Consider the following 22,287-nt stretch of genomic DNA (forward strand, 5'->3'; position numbering starts at 1 on the left):
TGTATATATAATCAGCAAATAAATGAAGAAATGATTTCAGATATCAAGCGGTTTGGACTTGCATTGAAAAAGCTTTAGAGTTAAAACTACATTACATTATGGCAAGTAAGCTATTTTGCCTCCACAAAAGTCTGTTATGTAGGAGCCTGCCTGCAGTCGACTTCAATGTCACGCACGCAGAAATGTATAAACGATTTTCTCCATTTGACACTTGGCATTCAAAACCTTTCCCTTTTAGGGTTGGACTTAAGGTGACAGTGACCATAACCATTCTTATACCATAACCATTCTTATATAATTCTCTTTGCTTGTATGTTATCCCCGTGTAAATTTTATAGTAATGGATTATTCCTGGCTCTGGCTCTCTCTCTCTCTCTCTCTCTCTCTCTCTCTCTCTCTCTCTCTCTCTCTCTCTCTCTCTCTCTCTCATATATATATATATATATATATATATATATATATATATATATATATATATATATATATATATATATATTTCAGAGAGAGAGAGAGAGAGAAGAGAGAGAAGAGAGAGAGAGAGAGAGCCAGGAATAATCCATTACTATAAAATTTACCATAGGGATAACATACAAGCAAAGAGAATTATATAAGAATGGTTATGGTATAAGAATGGTTATGGTCACTGTCACCTTAAGTCCAACCCTTAAAAGGGAAAGGTTTTGAATGCCAAGTGTCAAATGGAGAAAATCGTTTATACATTTCTGCGTGACATTGAAGTCGACTGCAGGCAGGCTTTATAACAGACTTTGTGGAGGCAAAAAATAGCTTACTTGCCATAATGTAAATGTAGTTTTAACTCTAAAGCTTTTTCAATGCAAGTGTAAGGTGTCAAAGAAACGAGCAGGTAAAGGTTACTGCTGGTTTATTACAGATCCAGGCGGCTTATATTGCGGCCGACTGACGCCGGGCCGTGAGAGACAATGGAATTGACTGTGACCTGAGGTCGAAACAATAAATAATAATATACAGTGAACAAGTACGAATTACAATACGAAACATACAGAGACACAATATAGATACAGTCTTGATGCCTGTGAATGAAGAAACATGTGATACACAATGTGTGACATTCGTATAAATACCATAAAGTAAAAATGATAAAAATGCGTGACCTGGCACGTTTTAGGCGTGACTAATTTAGCTTGAAGAAAAACGGGAAGTCACCAAAGAAAACAAGCTCAGCGGAGACTTAATTAATGGCGCCGCCGAAACACTATCCTGGCGCCGAATTGGTGACTTTACAAATACTCCCAAGACGAGGGACGCCAGCGTCTGATTAATCCCTGTACCTGGTGGGACGCTGAAGGGTGCCGCGGCTCCTTGAGGATAACTGAGGGGCCTCCTGCCTGTGAGGCTGCTGTTTGGGCGGTCCCTTCCTGGGCGGCCGCGCGCCTGCGGTGGTGAGGGCGTGCTGGAGTGCGTATGGGCGGAAGGGTGCTGCGGCGCTGCCGGGACTCTCCGACAGGAAGGCGGGCTTTAGCCGGTCTATGGAAACCCAGTCGTCCCTGCCTGGAAGTGCCAGCCGAACGCCTTGCTGTTCCGTTCCAGCACGCGGAAGGGTCCCCTGTAGGGCTTAGTTAGTGGTGGACGGACGGCGTCGACTCTGACGAAGACGTGGGTGGCGGATGACAGCTGTGGCGGCACGAAGGTGGTTGCTCTGTCTATGTATGGCGCCTGCAAGCGAACTTGCCGGCCACGTCGCGGAGCCTCTGCAGAGATGGGGGAGTGGCGATCATCCGTCACGAGCTCTCCCGGCACCCACGAGGGTTCCCCATAGGTTTGTTCAGCTGCGGATGGGGTGCCGTCGGCTCTGGGGCGGTCCTCAACCCGAGGAGGACCCACGGCAGCTGATGTTTCCAATCCTCGGCGGTGCAGCGGGCCATGAGGATGATTTTAAGGACCTGTGGAAACGTTCGACCAGGCCGTTGGCCGCTGGGTTGTATGCTGTGGTGGTGTGGTGCGTGGTTCCCAGCAGTTGAGCCAGGGCAGACCACAGCTCGGAGAGGAAAGCGGGGCCCCTGTCGGTTGTGATGTGGTCCGGGCGCCAAGCGGCTGACCCAGCTGGAGAGCAGGGCCTCGGCGCCGCGCGCTGGCGGTGGCTTCTTGCATGGGCGTGGCCGGGCCACCGCGTTGAACGGTCTACCACCGTGAGGAGGTATCTGGATCCGCCTGATGGGGAAGGGCCCGGCGACGTCGATGTGGATGTGGCGGGCGGCGCCCTGGTTGTGGGAACTCGCCTACCCCGACTGCGTGTGACGACCCACTTTACTGGTCTGGCACTGCAGGCACTGTTTTGCCCAGGCTGTGGCGTCCTTTTGCACCCGTGCCAGACGAACTTTTTGAAAGCAGTTTGGCCGTGGTCCTGCCGGGAGGGTGTGAGAGGCCGTGGATGATGTCAAATACCTGGCGGCGGCGTGAGGCTGGAACCAAAGGCGGGGCTGGCCTGTGCTGATGTCACAGAGCAGGCTGGGACCTCCGGGGCGAGGTCACGTCCCGCCACTTGAGGGGATGTGATGGCGGTGCGGTATGCTGGGGTTTCTGGGTCGGCGGCCTGTTCTCTGGCAAGGTCCTGGTAGTCTACACCAAGCTGCACTGCGTTCAACTCGACTCTGGAGAGGCGTCTGCTACGGATTTTTCTTGCCGGGGAGGTACCTGACGGAACAGGTAAATTCGGCTATGGCTGAGAGGTGGCGCTGCTGCCTGGAAGACCATGCGTCCCCTTGCTTCGTGAAAAAGCGTGAACTAGTGGCTGGTGGTCTGTGAAGATTGTGAAGGGCGTCCCCTCCAGGAGGAACTTGAAGTGCCGAACTGCGCGGTACATCGCGCAGAGTTCCCTGTCGAAAGGTGCTGTATCGGGACTCTGCGGGATTGAACTTCTTGCTGAAGAAGCGATGGGCTGGGGCGCCGTTGATAATTTGCTCCAGAACAGCACCGCAGGCAACGCGTTACTGGCGTCCGTGCGTCAGCTGGAGGGGAGCCTTGGGATCCTGGTGTGCCAAGGCGGTTGCCTTGGTGAGGCGGCCTTAAATCCGGGAAAAGGCCTGCTGCTGGCTGGGTCCCAAGACAGGGACTTCGGTTGACCTCTTAGGACTTCCGTCAGGGGCCGTGGTGTGCGCGCGATCCGGGATGAAGCGCCTGTAGAAGTTGACCATCCCAAGGAACTCCTGGACGGCCTTGATGGAGGTGGGTGTCGGGAACTTTGCTACGGCTGCCACCTTCGATGTAAGAGGGCGGACGCCTGTCGGAGATACCTCGTGACCCAGGAACTCTGCTTTCTGGGCGCCGAATGTACACTTGTCAAAACGGACGACGAGGCCGTTTTCTTGGAGGCGCTGGAGGACTGCTTTGATGTGCCTCTGGTGTTCGCTGTGAGACCTGGAAAATATGAGAATGTCGTCGACGTAGCAGACGCAGAATTTTAGGTCCCCAGGATGCTGTCCATGAGCCGCTGGAAGGTGGCCCGGCGTTCCCTCAGCCCGAAGGTGGAGAAAGCGAACACATAGGACCCGAAGGGGCGTGATGATGGCTGTCTTTGGTATGTCCTCTGGCGCAACAGGTACCTGAAAATACGATTTAAGAAGGTCCAATTTAGTGAATATTTTGGCCCCGTGAAAGGAGGCCGTGAGGTCTTGCATATTGGGCAGAGGGTAGTGGTCGGGCTCCGTTGCAATGTTGAGCCGTCTGTAGTCGCCGCAGGGTCTCCAGGAGCCGTCCGGTTTCTGCACCATGTGGAGGGGGAGGCCCATGGACTGGAGGCTTTTCTGCAGATGCCCATCCGTTCCATCTCCGCGAATGCTTTTTTTTCGCCTCCTGCAGGCGCTGAGGGGGGAAGCCTGCGGAACTTCGGCGTGTGTCGGGGCCCTTTAGTCACTATATGGTGGTATATGCCGTGCTTGGCTGGGGCCCCGGGGACTTGGCGGCTCGGGCTTAAACACCTCGGGAACTCCGACAGAAGGTGTGCGTACTGGTGGGGGCGGCGGCGCTGATGGTGGGTCTGGGTCCCGCCGTTAACGGGAGAGAGATCGGCAGGAGTCGGGATCGAGGAGGCGCTTGCGCCCCACGTCGACTAGTAGGCCGAGTGCGCCAGAAAATCGGCCCCCAGGAGTGGGGTTCCCTCGTCCGCGACGATGAAGTCCCAGGAGTAATTCTGGCCAGGATGGAGATCGACAGGAGCCTGGTGCCGTGGGAGAGGATGGGGTTCGTTGGCGGCCGTCAGGAAGGCGGCCGGGTCTGGTGTCTGGTTGCGGTCCTCTGGATGCTGGGAAGACCGACTTGAAGGCTCCTGTGTCGACCAGCATCATCCTGCCGGAGACGGTGTCGCGGGCGTAAAACCTACTGTTTTGAGGCCCTGGGTTCTTCGGCTGCCATGGCGGCCTGTCCTGCTGGCCGCCGCCACCCCGTTTTTGAGCGGTTGAACGAGCAGGGCGGCAGGCAGTTTCAGGCGTCCTTTCCGAACCACTTGTGATAGCGACAGAAGCCCGGGGACCACCGTCTACTGTGGTTCGGTGGACGTTTGTTGGCGATGGCGTTGGCGGGCTGCTCTCACGTCCTCTTCAGGCTGGGCGGAGCTGACCGGCTGAGTGGCGGTTTTAGCCGTTGTGAAGCCTTGACGGAGTCTGTGAGGTGTTGTGCCGCCTCTGAGGTCCTCGACAGGCATGGTGTAGGGGTGAGCGATCTGGTTGCGTACTTCCGGGAGGAGTTGGCGAAGGAAAATTTCCCGTCTGAAGCTTATCTCCTGCCGCTTGTTCGTGTCACCCGAGACTGGTGTTGACAGGAGATCTACGACCATGCCCCAAGCGTCTCTTGGATCGAGGTCGTGGCGTGGGTTATTGGCAAGGTCGATAGCACGGGCGGCCCGCTCGGCGATGGGCAGGGCAAGCTTCGAGGAGGAACTTTTTGTAATGCTGTATGTGAGGGTGAGTGTTTGGGTGCCATGCGAGATGAATTTGTTGTACACATCCTCCGGAAGGGCGTTGAGCACTGTGTCGGCCTGTAGGATTTCGTCCGTGAGTCCGCGATTCTGAAGTGGCTCTCCACCCTGCGCAGCCATCTCGATGGGTTGCCCTGCGTAAACGGCGGCAGCTTTAGGGTGAGTGCGGCCCGCGATTGTGTTGCCCGGCCGTCGTGTGTTCGGGCGCTGGTGTGGAGTTGCGGGAGGGCCTCGATGCGGGGCGGCGCGGCTGCGATGGGAGGTAGGTAAACCTCGGAGTCCGCGTCCGCGTTTAACTGCATGAAGGAGGATATCCGCGTCCATGCTCGCTCCTTTGACCCCCTTACTGGAGTAGGATACTCGCGTCAGTACGCACTTTCGTGCGCCGTGTGGGTCCGCTAGTGACGCTGATGGGGCACGCCGACGAGTCAGCACGCTCAAACGCTGGTTACAGCGCCGTGTTTAGGCCGCTAAGAGCGTTTTTTGGAGAAACCCTGGAGCCAAGACTGAGTCGCGTGTGAGTCCGCTAATGGCTCCGGGATACTCGAGTCACCACTGTAAGGTGTCAAAGAAACGAGCAGGTAAAGGTTACTGCTGGTTTATTACAGATCCAGGCGGCTTATATTGCGGCCGACTGACGCCGGGCCGTGAGAGACAATGGAATTGACTGTGACCTGAGGTCGAAACAATAAATAATAATATACAGTGAACAAGTACGAATTACAATACGAAACATACAGAGACACAATATAGATACAGTCTTGATGCCTGTGAATGAAGAAACATGTGATACACAATGTGTGACATTCGTATAAATACCATAAAGTAAAAATGATAAAAATGCGTGACCTGGCACGTTTTAGGCGTGACTAATTTAGCTTGAAGAAAACGGGAAGTCACCAAAGAAAACAAGCTCAGCGGAGACTTAATTAATGGCGCGCGAAACACTATCCTGGCGCGGAATTGGTGACTTTACACAAGTCCAAACCGCTTGATATCTGAAATCATTTCCTTCATTTATTTGCTGATTATATATACATTTCATATATATATATATATATATATATATATATATATATATATATATATATATATATATATATAATATATACACACATATATATATGACTGTGAAATATTTTGTTAAAACAGAATTCTATCAGATATAAGGAGCCCATAAAAACACTAACATGTGGAAAATATAAAATTATAAAGGCTATATTTCAGAGACCAAACTGTCTCTCTCCTCAGGCAAATAGTGAATGAGAAAAAGTTAAAGAGGAGCGGTATTTATATCTTATACCAGAAGGTCCATAGGTCAGCCGTTACATCACTCCAGTTGACAATTTCTTTTTAATCTTCCTAATCGCTGGTTGGGGGAAGATTTTATCCATAATATCTGAATCCCCTGCACCTCTTGAAAGATTCATGGTGTTTCTTTGCATCATCAAAGCTGATTCCACCATCTGGCTTTTCAACCGACAATTCCACATTTTGGCGTTTTTATGGGCTACAGGCAAAGAAATAGCTTACTCTCCTGTCGGAAATATAATGTACTTTTAACTCTAAAGCTTCTTGAATGAAAGTCCAAACCGTTTGATATCTGAAATCTGTTCCTTCATTTATTTCCTAATTATATATACATAATATATATATATATATATATATATATATATATATATATATATATATATATATATATATACTGTATATATAAAAAATATTTCAATGCTTTTAGGTAAAATGGTGGCCACGGATAACATCTGATGCCACGCATGTGCAATAACGTCATTACCACGTGACAGGGCATCATGTTGGGAAATGGAGACAAGCTAAATAAAAACTTATCGAGAAAACTTAAAGGAAATTACCGGTGCTTTAAATTTGGCTTGCAGCAAGTACGTACGTATTAAAACAAAGTTGTTAATACCATTCCTTATGCAAATTAGGATTTGGGGACATGTTGAAACTGATGCATTCATTCAGAACCAGAACCACTGATTTACAGGTTATATTATTTTCTTATTTTATTTCTTATTTAAATATACAACATCAATCGCATCAGTGCCGAGAGTTTTTCGGTCTTAATTAATTTCTAATAATGGTTATAATGAATTCTGGGCTTCATTATAGATACATTACTTTCTGTCAAACTATCAAATAGCAGACAGTTAATAAGGAAGACCGTCTTTCACTACCATAGTCGTATTATTATTATTATTATTATTATTAATTATTATTATTTGAAAAAATGAACAATGCAGAAGCTTGTCATATATTGATTTCTTTAATTTCTCATTACAGTTCTCGTATTTTTCTGTACTAACTTTAATTTCTAACTCTTCCTTCCACTTATCATTATCCCACTATCTATTTTAGCTATTATTTTTTATCATCATCATTTTCTTTATTCGTCTCTCATTCAGTTTACCTCTTGCATGTTCTTTATCGCTGGTTTCCTTCATTTCCCACATATATTTTTTTTTATTTCCGTGGTTATCTTTTTCATCCTAGTTTATACATTGCAGCTTCCCTTTTATATGAATGATCCCTATCATCTACTTGGCAGATGTGCAGTGATACCAAATCTTATATTATTTTTACGATCTGTCAGATGTCTACACTTTTGAATTGCTATAGATAACCATTATAAAATTATGTAAGAATAAAATTTTAATAACGTATGCAATAATGTCTTCTAGTTTTGATAATAATATTGCAATTTATTTAATGTTTTATTTTCCATTCTATCTGGCATTAGTGAATGATGTCAACAACAGTAGCAAATGTAAACAGAATCATAAAAGAACTATGACCTCAACGATTTGGGCAGGCTTTACCGAGGAAGATATCAATAACCTTCGTAGGGGAAATAATGCTGGAAAAAGTGATAGAGGTAAATTATGTTTGTTAGTTGCGTAACAATGGAATATAAGGTAAAATTAACCATAGACTAGCCCATGTAGGTTAAGGCCGTCATACTAATGTGACCTTTGCATCAAAAGTTTCCAGTCTTTGAAAGCATAATTCACTTTTAGACAATATTGTAACGAATATGGATTATGAATATGTTAAATATTAGAATGCGTAAGCGCTAGAGCCCCAAAAGTTATAGTTTTCACGCACTCTACCATTATTAACGCCTTACCACGCCTAACGTATTTACGGGCTGGCGCAGAGTAAGAGCCCGTGTCGGTACAAGGCTGGTTTAATCTAAAAAGAACGAAAACCTATCTTAATAAAATACTGGCAAAATTTTAATTTCAGTCCACAGTTGCTTAGACACTGAAATGTGTATGTATGTTTTAATGAGCCTGGTGAGATTTGAATGGTAATTGATAGTAATTTCGTCGGAAAGTAACCTTTTAATGGATTTATGAATAATCACTCCAAGCACAGACAAATTTTAACTGTGTTTCTGATGTTAATTATGTAAAAAATTAATAAATCATATAAAAACAATTGGAGTAAGCCTAGCCTAATTGCATTTCAATGTCAAAGAAATTCTGACAATACCCTAAGGGCATCAAATTCTTGAGTCCCTTTCTTGTATGTTACCGTTTTCTTGCTGCTAACTTACCTGAATGAGGTTGCTGTGTTGTGGATATGCATTTGCCAATTATGGTTTCAGAACAGGAGCTGAACCATACTGTATTTGGACCTCCATTGAAGTGGTCAATCATTACTGGTTACTAGAATATCCTAATTATGATGATTGCCCATTCCCCTTATGTTTTGCATTTAGAAGGCTTCCAAGGGACTGTCTTCTTTTCTTGCTTTTTCCTGAGATCCAGTATCAATAATCCCCTCCCTGGAAGGTGATTACACATGAGAACCTAGGCTTTCCCTTATTGTATCGCTCTCTCAGTTCCTGGAAAGTACAGTTGTAGGGATTCCCAAGTTAGGCATACGAGACCAAGAATCCTTTTAGATTTAGAGAATCTGACCTGTCCTGAAACACTTTAGACTTTTGCCTGAGTCTCTCTCTCTCTCTCTCTCTCTCTCTCTCTCTCTCTCTCTCTCTCTCTCTCTCTCTCTCTCTCTCTCTCTCTCTCTCTCTCTCTCTCTCTCCTTGTTTTCCTTGCATGCAACTAGTTTGGAAGGTTTGCTAGTTCTGGTTTCTCCTTCTACCACTTTTTGATAGGTTACCTCTGTGCTTAGAATGCGAAAGCACAGTAAGTATACCTTTATAGGTGTTAAGGTTAACTTTGCCTGTAGGATTTGCATATTGCTATCTGATTCTTCACCATGCCTTGTGAGCTCAAATAGCATAAGGGGAAAAATGAGAGCAGTTTTGAAAACAGATTAGGACTGATTTCCTCCCCTAAACCTACTCCTTCCATAGCTGATACTTCTTTTCATCAGGCTTTTGTTTTTTCCTTTCAGGGAGGAATCCCAGCAAATGACAGCATTTTATCTTGTCTCATTGCAACCAGCTTTGTATACAGTCAGCCTAGGATGGTTTGGCACTGGATATTAACCCATGCAGTATCATGGTATGGAGACTGGAAAAGTGCATGATCTACTCTTCCATGAGGACTCCATTACCAGACACCTAAATTTTTACTTCCAGATTTATCTTCTTAAGATCTTCATGAGGTAAAGGCAGAGATACAAAACTGCCATGACTTCTCACCATCCTTGCAACTCATTCTGGTTCCCCATTAGCCATAGGATGGAAGTGCGCTGTCATACATCCTTGGGTGATGGAAAGGTTACTTGCTAACCTTGAATTTGTCTTCTCTAAACAGGAAAGACAGAGTTCTCCTACCTTCATAGTGTGTGGTTCGTTGTGTTTACCCAGACTTAAGCACAGAGCCCTATCATTTGACTGAGAAGCTAGCATTTCTATGTGGTGATGGACCATCCCTACAGTCTTTTGCCTTAGGCACAGGTTGTATGGGATGAGGTAGACCTGGTAGAGGTTCATAACAGTGTCCTGATTTCTTTAGAATAAAGCCAGTCTTGTTCCACAAGACCTCCTACCTAAGTAATGGGTCCCCATGTAAAAGATGTAGGTTGCGCCCACATCATCATTAATACTTCACTTCTGGTTTCAGAATCTTCAATTTTTTTATAATTATTCCAGCATACAAAAGCAGTTATGATTATTTTAAACAAACAGTATTAAATATTTACTTTTACACTGTAACCCGACACACTTAAATTATATCACTTTTCCTAAGCATTTTTATACCGTACGTGTACTGTAGTTTTGCAAATGAGACTTCTCATTTACATTATATGTACAGCTACCGTACATATTAGCCTATATATGAAATTTATTATTAATTTTGATTATTAATTTCAAAAACCATTAGGGCTTAGAGCCCAATGGTCTTATTTATCCAAGGCCAGAAAGAAATAAGGAAGAAAAGGAGGCTAAAAACTTGAGTTTAACCATAAAGAAAGTGAGAGGCCTGCCTTGTAGCAGAGAGAAAATTATAGAAATACGGGAAAGGAAAAGAAGGGACATTTTCAAAGATCAACAAAACAATGTGTTATGTGAATGGAAGCAAAAGTAGATGACTTTAATTTTTCCTTGAAGAATAATAATCAGTGTAAGGATAATTGCACATTTTCAGATAGGCGCACACTATTAAATTTAAGGAGAATTTTTATATTAATTTTCTTATGTTTTTAATGGTATCTGCCATTTCATAATTTTGTTAATGGTTTTACCTATTGTCAGAAACGCACAAGCCAAAAAGTGTTCTACGATCTGCCAGCTTGCAGTCCTCAGGTAGATCAGCTTCAAGAGAGAAAATTGGAATAATGAGACAGTCCAAGTCAAATAATTACACGCCTATACCACCTGGAGCTAGGCTCTCTCACTCAAAGGTATGATGGTATGGAGTACTTTTGAAAACATGAAGGAACTTTTTAATATAAAAGTAAGCCATTTATATTCATTAGCAGCTGATTTATAATATTATAATACTGTATGATAATTTTTAAAAGAAGATTTATTTTTTTTTAGGTACAGTAGAGACAATTGCTTTATATGATCCTATTATGTAAGTTATTAAAGGATTAACCAGTGAAACAGCTTTGATAAAATGGCAAAATATTTTTTCAAAAGATGTTAGAGATGCTCTTTTGTTTGGATATAAAGCCAACTTTCTTTTGCACTTCCTTAGTGTGAAGCTTTGGTTTCAAATTTATTTGATTCACAATAAACTCATTCTTTATAATTACAGTATTTTTTTCAAAACAAGGTTTTTGCAACAGACCTGTTTCTTGTAAGTAACCCATTTCGTGGTCACGCATGAGCTAATAGTAAGTACAGTAATGAGTTTGTGTGAAAAAAAATTTAATTTAAAAATCAGTTGTTTCTTATACTGTACAAACATTATTTTATGGTAGCCTGATTGTGTACTAGGGCAGTCTCTAGGCCCTTCACAGAATAAATGCATTTGGGTTCTACATCATCAGTGGTGGTGGATTTGGTTATGCTTTGTGTTGTTTGGACCAGTTGCAATGAAGGAGGGCACTTCTCATAAAATAATGTATTTGCATATGAAGAAATTCTTGTGAAAAAATTGCAGTTTTTTTGTAGGGCAAATTACATTTTTATATATGTAACTTAGTCAGTAATTACATTAGCTAAGAGTTTCTCTTGCCTCAGTAGCTTAAATTAAAAAATTTGTGGGATAGTGCTTCAATTTAGTGCAGATGACTGGTCTTGCCCACTAACGAGAGTATCAGGAACTACTCGGCAAACATTCGTCATTACGTTTCTGCTGACACGCGAGTCAACACAGAGTGTCTTTGTCACCTTTGTTCTTAAATTTGCCGGTTGGAGACCAGATTTTGGTGATGTTTTATCGCCGATTTTGGGAGCCTTCAAGCTTACAGCATTCAGGACAGTTTTTGATTGTTTTAATTTGTCATATTTCACAACAGTAGCGAACTCATAATCAAGTGTTTAACTACCAACAGCGTAGTTTAACCAACGATTTTGCCTTGACAGGTGAATGTAAACATTGTGTTCGTTGCCGAACCAGTAACATGATTTTGTTTCTTATCCGCGAGTCTCAGTCTTAATTAGAATTTGAGACTTGTATGTATGATGATACAGTGTGTACTTATGTATGATGATACAGTTTGTACTTATGTATGATGATACAGTGTGTACTTATGTATGATGATACAGTGTGCACTTTGTCTTGAATAGTGTATAATGTTTGGTACCAAACTAAATTTCCTTTGTAAAGAAACAGTTTTGCGTTCGCTGCCTTTTCTTTAGCGTAAAATTTTAATGTTGCGTTATCTACCTAACCAATATTTTCGTTTTTGAAAGGCATAACTGTAAATCTCAAACGTGTGACAGGAATTGAGACATGTAGATATCATCATGGTCCGTAAAGGTTAACTTTCCTTTTCCGAGTAGTGTAATAAACGTAACCTTGTATTCACTCCGGACCGATTTTTTTAGCATAAATTTGTTCTTAAAAAATTAATTGAACATATTATTACACTTTCCTTTGCAGAGAACTGGAAAGTGTAATCCGAATTTTTGAGAATGAAATGCACCAGCGAGTCTCAAATAATGTTTAATGAGTATTGAAATATATATGTTAAAGGAATTGAGATATCTGTATAATGGTACTCTGTGTTCTTCATAAATTTGTTCTTAAAAAAAAATTAATTGAACATATTATTACACTTTCCTTTGCAAAGACTGAAATGTGTAAGGGCAGGAATACAGTGGGAGAGAATTGTGCTCATTGTTTTGGTTACGACATCTTTCGGAGTATGACAGGAGTCGTGAAGAGCTACATATTTTTTAGCTCCTTCTACGAGCGCCCAGTAGCTCTCTCCTGCTCCAATTGCAGAATGCTCGGCACCTGCTCGAGCTACTGGCTGGATGGCCGCCAGCTGCAGAACGCTCGGAGCCTGCTTGAATTACTGACTTGGCGACCACCAACTGCAGAACGCTCGGTGTCTGCTCGAGCTTCTGCCTCGATGGCCGCCAACTGCAGAGCGCTCGGCGCCTGCTCGAGCTGCTGGCTCAGCGACAGCCAACTGCAGAGTTTTCGGCGCCTGCTCGAGCTACTGGCTCGACAGCTGCCAACTGCAGAACGCTTGGCGCCCGCTCAAATTACTGGCTTGGCGGCCGCCAACTGCAGAGCACTTGACGCCTGCTTGAGCTACTGGCTCGAAGGCTGCCAACTGCAGAACACTCAGCGCCAGCTTTCGGGTGCTTGGAGCCCACTATTGGGAGCTAGGCGTCCATTTCGGGCGCTCAGGGCTCACTCCTTGGCGTTTGCTCTCAGGCGCTTGGCGCCAGTTACTGGTACCCTGGCGCCATCTAAGTCATCTCTCTCCCACTGCTAACCTTCCTGCCCATTTTATCCACTTGCTCCCACGCCTGGCTCCCTCGCTCCCTTCTTGTGCCATTGCCAGTCTTGTTTTAGGTTAACAGATGTTAACCTTGTGATAGTAAAGTATTGTGCAGTGGAGGAGGTGTCTACTCATCCCTCGATTCTCCTAGACAAAGGTCCCTGTCATACTCCCATACACCGGGAAGAGACATAATGGAAGTCCAAGGGAGGTCGGGGGGTTATACACAGGTATTCGCCTCCTCAGTTGAGCCTGATGCCGGTCCCAGGTATCAAGACAGCCTGGGAAGGCATCTTTCTTGATGTGTAGTGGAGGGGGCACTGCTCGTCCCACTAATTCTCCTAGGCACAGGTCACTGCCATACTCCCCTCTACCTGGGAGGAGGCATACCGGTAGCCCAAGGGAGGTCAGTGGGGTCTGCCCATGGTCAGTCGTCACCCCAGTCCAACCTGTTGCATCCCAGGTTGTGACTAGAGACAGCCACTGGAAAGGCGTCTTTGAAGTGTGTCGGCTGATTCTCCTAGGCACAGGTCACTGCCATACTCCCCTCTACCTGGGAGGAGGCATACCGGTAGCCCAAGGGAGGTCAGTGGGGTCTGCCCATGGTCAGTCGTCACCCCAGTCCAACCTGTTGCATCCCAGGTTGTGACTAGAGACAGCCACTGAAAGGGCGTCTTGGAAGTGCATCGACTTTTAACAAGTTCTGAAGAAGCACCCTCATAGTAGCTGTCTTCGTCGTTTTACGGAGGATTCTCACCCACTCAGAGACACTTCTTGGGTAAAGATCAGTCCCCACATCTCCCTTACAAGAGAATGAGGGAACCCTCCTTCAGTCCTCAACGTGTGTGCAGCAAGTGGGACACTCCAGAGCGTTTTTCTCCTCTCCTCAGCACCAGGAGTGAGGTTCTAGCTCTCTACACCTCTCGGGCGAGCAGATCCAAGTTTCACGAAGCGCCCTGTTTCTTGGAACATCCTGTTTCGGTGGGATGTCATGTTGAGTGCCTTGGAGCAGACAAGTGTCCTGTAGCAGCCAGGCGCCATGTTGCAGCCAAGTGCCCTGATGCGGCCCAGTCCCCTGATACAACCGAGCGCCCTGATGCAGCCAAGCGCCCTGACGCAGTCAGGCGCCCTGAGAGGGTCGGACGTTCTCTTTTGTCGGAGCACCCAGAAGCTGCCGAACTTCTGATAACGCTTGAACTTCATCAAGTTTCCAAGTGCCCTGCGGCTTCGGATAAGTCTTCTTCTGCTTTGGACCCAGCACTCAAAGCTTGGCAACAAAAAACTGGATTAATCCTTCATCTTTTACAGAAACCTGCAGCGCAGACTGCCCCTGGATCAGATTTGATGACATCTCTGATTTCTTCTGTTGAGGAAGAAAAGGAGAAGGATGCATCTGCTGTGCTGTACACAGCACTCCTTAAGTGCTTTCTTCAACAGTTCCCCGATTTTTTCACTCCATCCTCTCCTTCTCCAGGCTCATCTTACATGATGAGCTATCAGCCTGTGTCTTCGACTAGTCTTCCTAAGATGATTCTTTCTAAATCTTTGAAGAAAGCTCTTCTCCAAGTAGAGGAATGGCTTTCTGACAAGAGGGATCAAGGAAGGGCCTGTTGTAGTGTTTCCCCCCTCTCATCTCTCACATAGGCGGTACTTGTCATATTCAACTGGAGAACTCCTTCCCTGGGAGTGCCTGACTCCTCCCAAGGGGACTTTTCTGCGCTCATTGACTCGGGACAGAGATCAGCTCTCGCATCGACGAAAACGTTCTTTTCAACTCAGGAGATGGATCACTTGTTGAAGAGCATTTTTAAGGCCTTCAAGGTGTTGAGTTTTCTCGACTGGTGTTTGGGAGCAGTCGCCAAGAAGCTTCAAGAATCTCCTTTCTTGTATGCTGAAGCCGCAGACCTTAAGAATTTTCTCTCTTGTGCAGGTAGAGCCGTCAGAGGTGGATCACTTGAAGTAGCTGCCCTGTATGTCATGGGCGTCCTGAAGAAGCTCAAACTGTGGGTCTTGTTTACAGTGAAGGATTTTGATCCCACAGAAATCAGCCCTCCTGCTTTCCCCTCTGGATAAACAGCTTTTGTTTCCTCAAGATCTTCCTCTCGCAAGTGAGGATTTAGTCCTTCATGCTCCTGTGGGAGTCAGGCTTTGTCTCTTTTGGGAGAGATGAAGCAAAAGAGGAGCCGGTCAGTGGGTAGTCAAAGTTTTTAAAAGAGGGATACGCTATCCCCTTCAAGGAGAATTTGCCATTGACTGACAATCTGGTTGTATTGACAGCTTACTCCATGGGTTAGGAGAAGCATTGGCCTTGTCGAAGGAAGTGTCCTCTCTTCTGAACAAAAAGGCAATAGAATTAGTGAAAAATACAGATATCCCTGGACATACAGGATGCTTATTTCCATATTCAGGCTCACCCGGATTCGAGGAAATGTCTACATTTTGTTTTTGAGGACCAGATCTTTCAATTTTGAGCACTTTGTTTCGGTCTCTTAAAGGCCCCACAAGTCTTCACTCGAGTGTTGAATCCTGTGGCAAGTTGGCTACATTTAGCGGGAATGAGGATCTCGCTATGTTTGGACAATTGGCTAATTCAACCACCTATGAAGAATCAATGCACGAAGGGCTTTCAAAACTCTTCTCTTGACCTAGGAATTAGGGGTAACAATGAACTTCGAGAAGTCACAAATGATTCCCACTCAGAAGATTCTTTATTTGGGAGTTCTGATAGACTGAGTTTTCGGGCTTCTCCGTCACTCAGAAGAGTGGAAGACTGTCTGAGGAAGGTAGACCTCTTCCTATCGCTTCATTCTTGCTCCACCACCCAATGGATGAATCTCTTGGGAACATTACCGAGATTGAAGGCCCTTCCATGACCTGGATCCGTTCTTTCTCTCTCTCTCAAGAACTTAATGGAAGAGAGGAAGGTTTTGACACCCAGGAGCACCCATCAGCCCGAGTTGTTTTTTCTTCACCTGACTTTCACCTCACCTGGCGCCACCTACAGCCAGGTGCCAGCTCTACCCTGAGCTTCTAGGAGTGCCCACCAGTTCCCGACCAATTAGTTAGCCGACGACCAGCTCTGCTGGCCCCACCCACAGCCTGGCACCAGCTCAGTACACCCAGCGCCAGCTTCCAGTGGTCTAACGCCAACTCTCCTACATTCCTGGCTCTGGTGAAGAGTTGGAAGCTCATTTTCTGTTGGAGTTTTACGTTATGACCTAAGCAGGCTTGGAAGCATAGGAGGTTTTCATGACCTTTAGTGTTCTAGCACCCTCTGTCTAAGAACGTATGGTCCTCTCTTGTGATTGGACTTATTTTTTCTGATGCCACTCTTAGTTTCTGGAGGGCTATTGGCTTACCTTTAGTGGAATCTAGACACGTCAGTACAACCTCCCTCATAGCTTTCCAGGCACTGTGTCCAGTCTGTAATGTCCAGTCTATAATCAACCTTCTCCAAAGACACTCTGAGAAGTAAGAAAAGTGCTTTTTGCTCCTTTTTAGGAACCTGACTCGCTAAGGATGTCACCTATCAGCTTCAGACATATCTCCTTAGTTTTCAGGCAATGTATGCCCTGACGACAACAACACAACATCCATTCAGACAATTGTCCTTCGGGAAGTGTAACAATCTTCACTACTCGCCTTTCAAAGAAAGTTAAACAGTGTTAGATCCTGGCAGTACCTTGTGATCATTTTTAGTAACTGGCATGGCATCGTAGAAGGAAGCATAGGATTCTCTCTTACTATCTATTCACCTTGTAGTAAGGTGCCGAGACTTGTGAGAGCCGGAGGTTACAATTTACCTGGAGCACCCATCACTGTCAGTGAGTGGGTCATGGTCTGTTTTTCAGTGCAAGTGACAGTCATATCTGGTTGTATTTGTTGGTACTGCGCCCAAGGCAAGGGTAATTATTTATGCTTTGTTGGCCATTGGTGTACACCTTCGTTGTAAAACTTAATCTTATACTTCATCAGCCATCGGAGTACTCCTTCGCTGCAAAGTGTTCCACTTAAGGTAGAAGTGCTCCTGGCTTTACTGTCACACTGCTACAGGTTAAGTTGAGCAACAACCAGAGGCAGTTCTTTACTGCAGGCTCTCTTAACTAACAAGGAACTACAAGCATTGTAACCAATGCTGGCAACTTATCTATTATCTCAAGTCATTACATAAATTAATGGTTGGGAACAGAATTTGTCCATGATTCCCCACCACCTTTCAATGTGGAATCAGCTAATGTAATTACTGGGTAAGTTACATATATAAAAATGACATTTTTATAATAAAATAAAGTTTTATATATACTTACCCACTAATTACGGTAGAGCCCTTCTTCCCCGTGTAATGACTGTTTGCCGAGTAGTTTCTGATACTCTCGTTAGTGGGTGAGACCAGTCACCTGCACTAAATTGAAGCGCTAACCCGCAAAGTTTTGAATTTAAGCTGCTGAGGCAAGAGAAACTCTTAGCTAATGTAATTACTGGGTAAGTATATATAAAACTTTATTTTATTATAAAAATGTCATTTTTCTGTGTTTACAAATCTTCATCTTTTACAAAGGAATATTTTCAGTTACAGCTGGATTTGGCACCGAAGCTTGTTAACCAGTAAGTGAAGTAGTGGCAGGAGAAGTACCTGCCCACATACTTGTCTGCCTCCATCAAATCAGAATGTCTTTATGCAGCTAGGAACTTGACTAACTTTAGTTTGAAGCGTACATTCGTTTTATAATATTGATGACTTCCTTTACCATGCTTTCTAGACTTTGGTTGTGTGTGTATTACTGTACATTTCAGGTAGGCACAACGTCATGATAGACCAGCTCATTCATAGGGGCAATTTGTAGGGACAGAGTAAACCTTCCATCCTCATGTGACAGAAAAGTTCTCAGTTAAGAAGAACACCATTGAATGATTTGTCTGTTGTGCAACTTAATAGAAAACCCTCACTCTTCTTCCCAGTCCTGGACCCAAGGGCTGCATTAGAAGATGCATTTCAGCATTCATAGGACCACCTGGATTTGTACACCTTATCCCCTGTTCAGCCTGATCTTTTGGGTAATCAGTGCTATGCTGATTACTCTAGGACTCTGGATAAACCTGGTGACTCCTTGTTGGTCTCAAGCCAAATGTCATTTAAATTTTTGAGTCTTGTCATCAAGGCTTTAAGAGGCATTCCCACAGGAGCGACTCTTCTGCATCAGCTCCATTTGCTGAGGTGTCAACAAGTTATGTAGTCTGTTGCCTTTCATGGCTGGTGACTGTCTAGTTAGCTCTTTCAAGAGATTGCTTTTCTCTTAGCCAGCATTGGAGATATCATCTACAATCAGGTGTTCCTCATTTAAGTTGAATCAGGGGAAGTGGGCCATCTTCTGCAGTTGATGCAGTGAAAGGAGTCTATCTGTTCAGAGGCATTCTTCAACAGATCATAGACTGCCTTATGTACCTTCATTTAGATTATTATTATTATTATTATTATTATTATTATTATTATTATTATTATTATTATTATTATTATTATTATTATTATTATTATTATTCAGAAGATAAACCCCTTTTCATATGGGACAAGCCTACAGGGGCCATTGACTTGAGATTCAAACTTCCAAAGAATATGGTGTTCATTTGAAAGAAGTTATGGAAGATAATAGGAAGCACATAAAAGAGAGATCCATTATTAGAAAGAAAGAAAAAAGATAAACTAATAAATTAATAGATAAATAGATAGAATATAAAAAAATTATTAAAATATAAGGGGAATTGTTTTAGGGTAGTAATAGAATAGATTAGAATAGAATATGGAATTTAGACCAAAGGCCAAGTGTAGGGACTTATGAGGTCATTCAGCGTTGAAACTGAAATTGACAGTAAAAAAGTTTGAAAAGCGTAACAGGAGGAAAACCTCGTAGTTGCACTATTAATCAATTGTAAGGAGAGGATATAAAGTAAGATGGAGGAAAGAGAATATGAATGGAGTAACAGTAATAGGAATGTAAGGGATGTGGGTTAGGGGCCGAAGGGATGCTGCAAAGAACCTTAAGTAATGCCTACAGTGCACCACATGAGGTGCACTGATGGCAGTTTTGGCTTCTCTAAGTAGTTATGCAATAAGCAATATGGATAATTGAAATATATGTAACTCTTTCAGGATCCAGAGTCGTCCAGTCCATCTCCATCTTCAGGTTATCGCTCACCTGATTCACCACAGAGTTCCTCATCACTCCCTTCCTCTCCCACTCCAGTTTCGCCATCAAAATCTCCCACAGGTAGTATCTGTTGAAGCTGCTTTAGATCAAAAATGTCTATAGAAAATGCAAACATTGTACTTCCATTAATGTTTTAGGGGAAGTAAATAGAGTAGTTGCATAATATATTGAAGTAAAATACACTGTTTGTTGAAACTAACCCACTGGATTTATGCCCTAGTCTAACCTGTTAAACAGTGGATGTAGTCCCTAGTCTAACCTGTTAAACATTCTTTCATATTCTTTGATTCTATGATGGAAGTGTTTTTTTGCATGCTCTGCTGGCCACATTTAAGCTTTTCATCTTAAGTAATATATAAAGAATAATTGCTATAAAACCAGCAGTGGTAAACATATTCAAATTGTGCATAGTAAAGCTGTTTACATTCATAGCTAAGTATATTTTTAGAATGCCTGTTGCAGCTAACTCAGCCTGCAGTAAGCTATTAGAACCTGCTATAGGTGGAGGTGTTTGTTTAATCTATACCTCTACAATTGCCATCATTGTTCATAAGTACTTTATCCTGTATAGTAACAGACATTATGAAAAACTGATTTTTTGAGGTGAAACTTACCCTGTATCATTTAACTTTATCTGCAACTACTTTGAGCAGGTTCGACAAGTGTTAAAATTGAAACAGTTGTTAACGAACGCGAATGTTTTGGTTGCTCATTCTACTCTTCTCGATGAACACGGACGGCTGTGTAGACGAGTGCTCGGAAGCTTGGTTTGTTTTTCATGATTATCATATTGGATCGTCTAGATTGTGGTTTGTTGTTTCACTATGGATTCATCTTCTCAATCTTCCTTATCAAAATCTTTTAGATTTTGCAAGGTAAGCGGTTGCAAGACCAGATTGGTTCCTTGAAGTATAATACACTCAAATTATGTACTGATCATCTTGTGGTAACTTGTGATTTGGACAACCGTTGTGATCATGGCAGGGAATGGTCTTTGCATGAGACAGAGAAGATGGTAAAGTATAGTATTAGAAGAGAGAAGGATAGACTTAGAGAGAATGTAAAGAGAACAGCTAGTCTTGCATCTAAGTCTTCCTAAGAAGTAACATCTGATCAAGAGATAGAAAGGTCTCTTGATTCTTCTTCTCTAGTAGATTCACATCCTTCCACACCCACTAAGTCAGCTCAGGGCAGTAGGTTAGATTCAGTGCAGTCTGACATTGGTTCTGTAAAATCTAGGATTGAATTTTTATGTAACAAGCTTGAATCTTTTGCATCTAATGTATCTACAGTAGTGCGTTGGCAGGGACAGTGTCCCCTCGTTCCATTGGCAACTCTGCAGACGCAGTCTTGTCTGTCCCATTGGCTCCACCTGCCAACAGGCCTGGTAGTCCTGGGGTTCCCAAATGAGGACTAACATCCCAGGATGTTCATGGACTGTGCCATCTGTCTCCTGCCTTTGCTTCTCGGTCCTCGCTGGACAAACGCAGATTGCTTTCACCTAAAGACATTCATGGTAGGGTGAAAAGGTCTAGGCCTTCGCTTTTGAATCCGTTGTCCCAAGGTTATTATGGCGATTAGTCCGACCCAGGTAACCAGACAGCCCCTCAAGGAATCTGGAGTCTTTAGTTAGGCATTTAGGTAGTAAGTGTTCACGCCTAGACTCCTTTCTGTTAACGATACTCCAAGTTTTGATTTCATCAAGGCCACAGGTATGTCCGCTTCCGAGGCTTTTGCGGCTTTTATGGGCTGTCTTTCTGAAGTACAGTAAATCCCTGTATTCGCAGACTCACATATTCACTGATTTCTCTGTGGAACGTATCTACCCCTTATTCGCGGAAAATTTGCCCGTTCGCGGTATTTTTCACTGAGAAATATTCAGTAATTACCGTACTGTATTTTCGTCTCATTTTCAAGACTGAATGCACTTTTTGTGATAAAACTATTAAAACACTTGGGTAATGCTCGAGTTACAATAATTCACCTTATGATAATTCAATTTTGCAATGGGGTAACAATTAATAGCGATAGACAGTATTATTTATAAAATATTTTTAAATTTCGTGCAGGCGCAGGCAGCAGCATAATCAGGCAGTGAGAGAGACCAAATTACAATAGACAACTTTTCCTCCATCTCTTTATCCCATCTTTTATTTCAATCATCGTACGGTAATAAACAGTTACCGTAGCTTATAGCACAAATGGCGTTAAGTAGAATAGGACTGATATATTTTTACGTTATACCCTTACTCAGTATGGATAAAAGATCGTCAAGGAAATATACTGCTAAATTTAAGCTACAAGTTGTAGCTGAAGCTGAGAAAACAATGTTCAAGCTGCTAATGACTATACTGCGAATTATCATGCATCGGCAACATGGATGAAACTCGATCTTAATTAAAATTGGAGAGAAAGTATTTTAATCAAAACTATTGGGCATGAAAGAACACATTACTGTTATTTTTACGCCGATAAACGATAAATACATAAAGCTTGTATTATGATGAAATCAAGTGAAAATAGCGAACGGAATCGAATTTTTTTACACAGAACAAATGTCCCCAAATGGCCATCGTCATCTATTAACGAAAAAATAGATAAATTAATTTCACAACAAGACTTATTTTAGTTACATTTTGACTTAAAAACACTATGATGAAAAATAACCTTGCCCCCATATAAATAAAGTATCTAGAGATTCATTTACGCTAACCAGAAGCAAGAAAAGCGCTCTGAACTGAATTAAATACGGCAAAATAAACACCGCATAAATGATTACCAAACCAA

At 43.5% G+C, this 22,287-nt stretch overlaps 2 protein-coding genes across 2 annotated transcripts in view; one reads left to right on the forward strand and one right to left on the reverse strand.

The window, feature by feature from the left end:
- Positions 1 to 22,287, reverse strand: part of LOC136850660 (phospholysine phosphohistidine inorganic pyrophosphate phosphatase-like) — a 136,959-nt gene that overhangs the window by 43,292 nt on the left and 71,380 nt on the right. The gene's annotated exons all lie outside the window — the stretch shown is intronic.
- Positions 7,709 to 22,287, forward strand: part of Gorab (Golgin, RAB6 interacting) — a 43,372-nt gene continuing 28,793 nt past the window's right edge. The window contains exons 1-3 of the mRNA XM_067124416.1: positions 7,709 to 7,847; positions 10,644 to 10,792; positions 19,443 to 19,560. Coding sequence (XP_066980517.1) covers positions 7,763 to 7,847; positions 10,644 to 10,792; positions 19,443 to 19,560 — 352 coding nt within the window. The 5' untranslated portion in view covers positions 7,709 to 7,762. The remainder of the gene's footprint in view (positions 7,848 to 10,643; positions 10,793 to 19,442; positions 19,561 to 22,287) is intronic.

Source organism: Macrobrachium rosenbergii, chromosome 22, assembly GCF_040412425.1.
Source record: "Macrobrachium rosenbergii isolate ZJJX-2024 chromosome 22, ASM4041242v1, whole genome shotgun sequence".
In the NCBI taxonomy this organism is placed as follows: Eukaryota; Metazoa; Arthropoda; class Malacostraca; order Decapoda; family Palaemonidae; genus Macrobrachium; species Macrobrachium rosenbergii.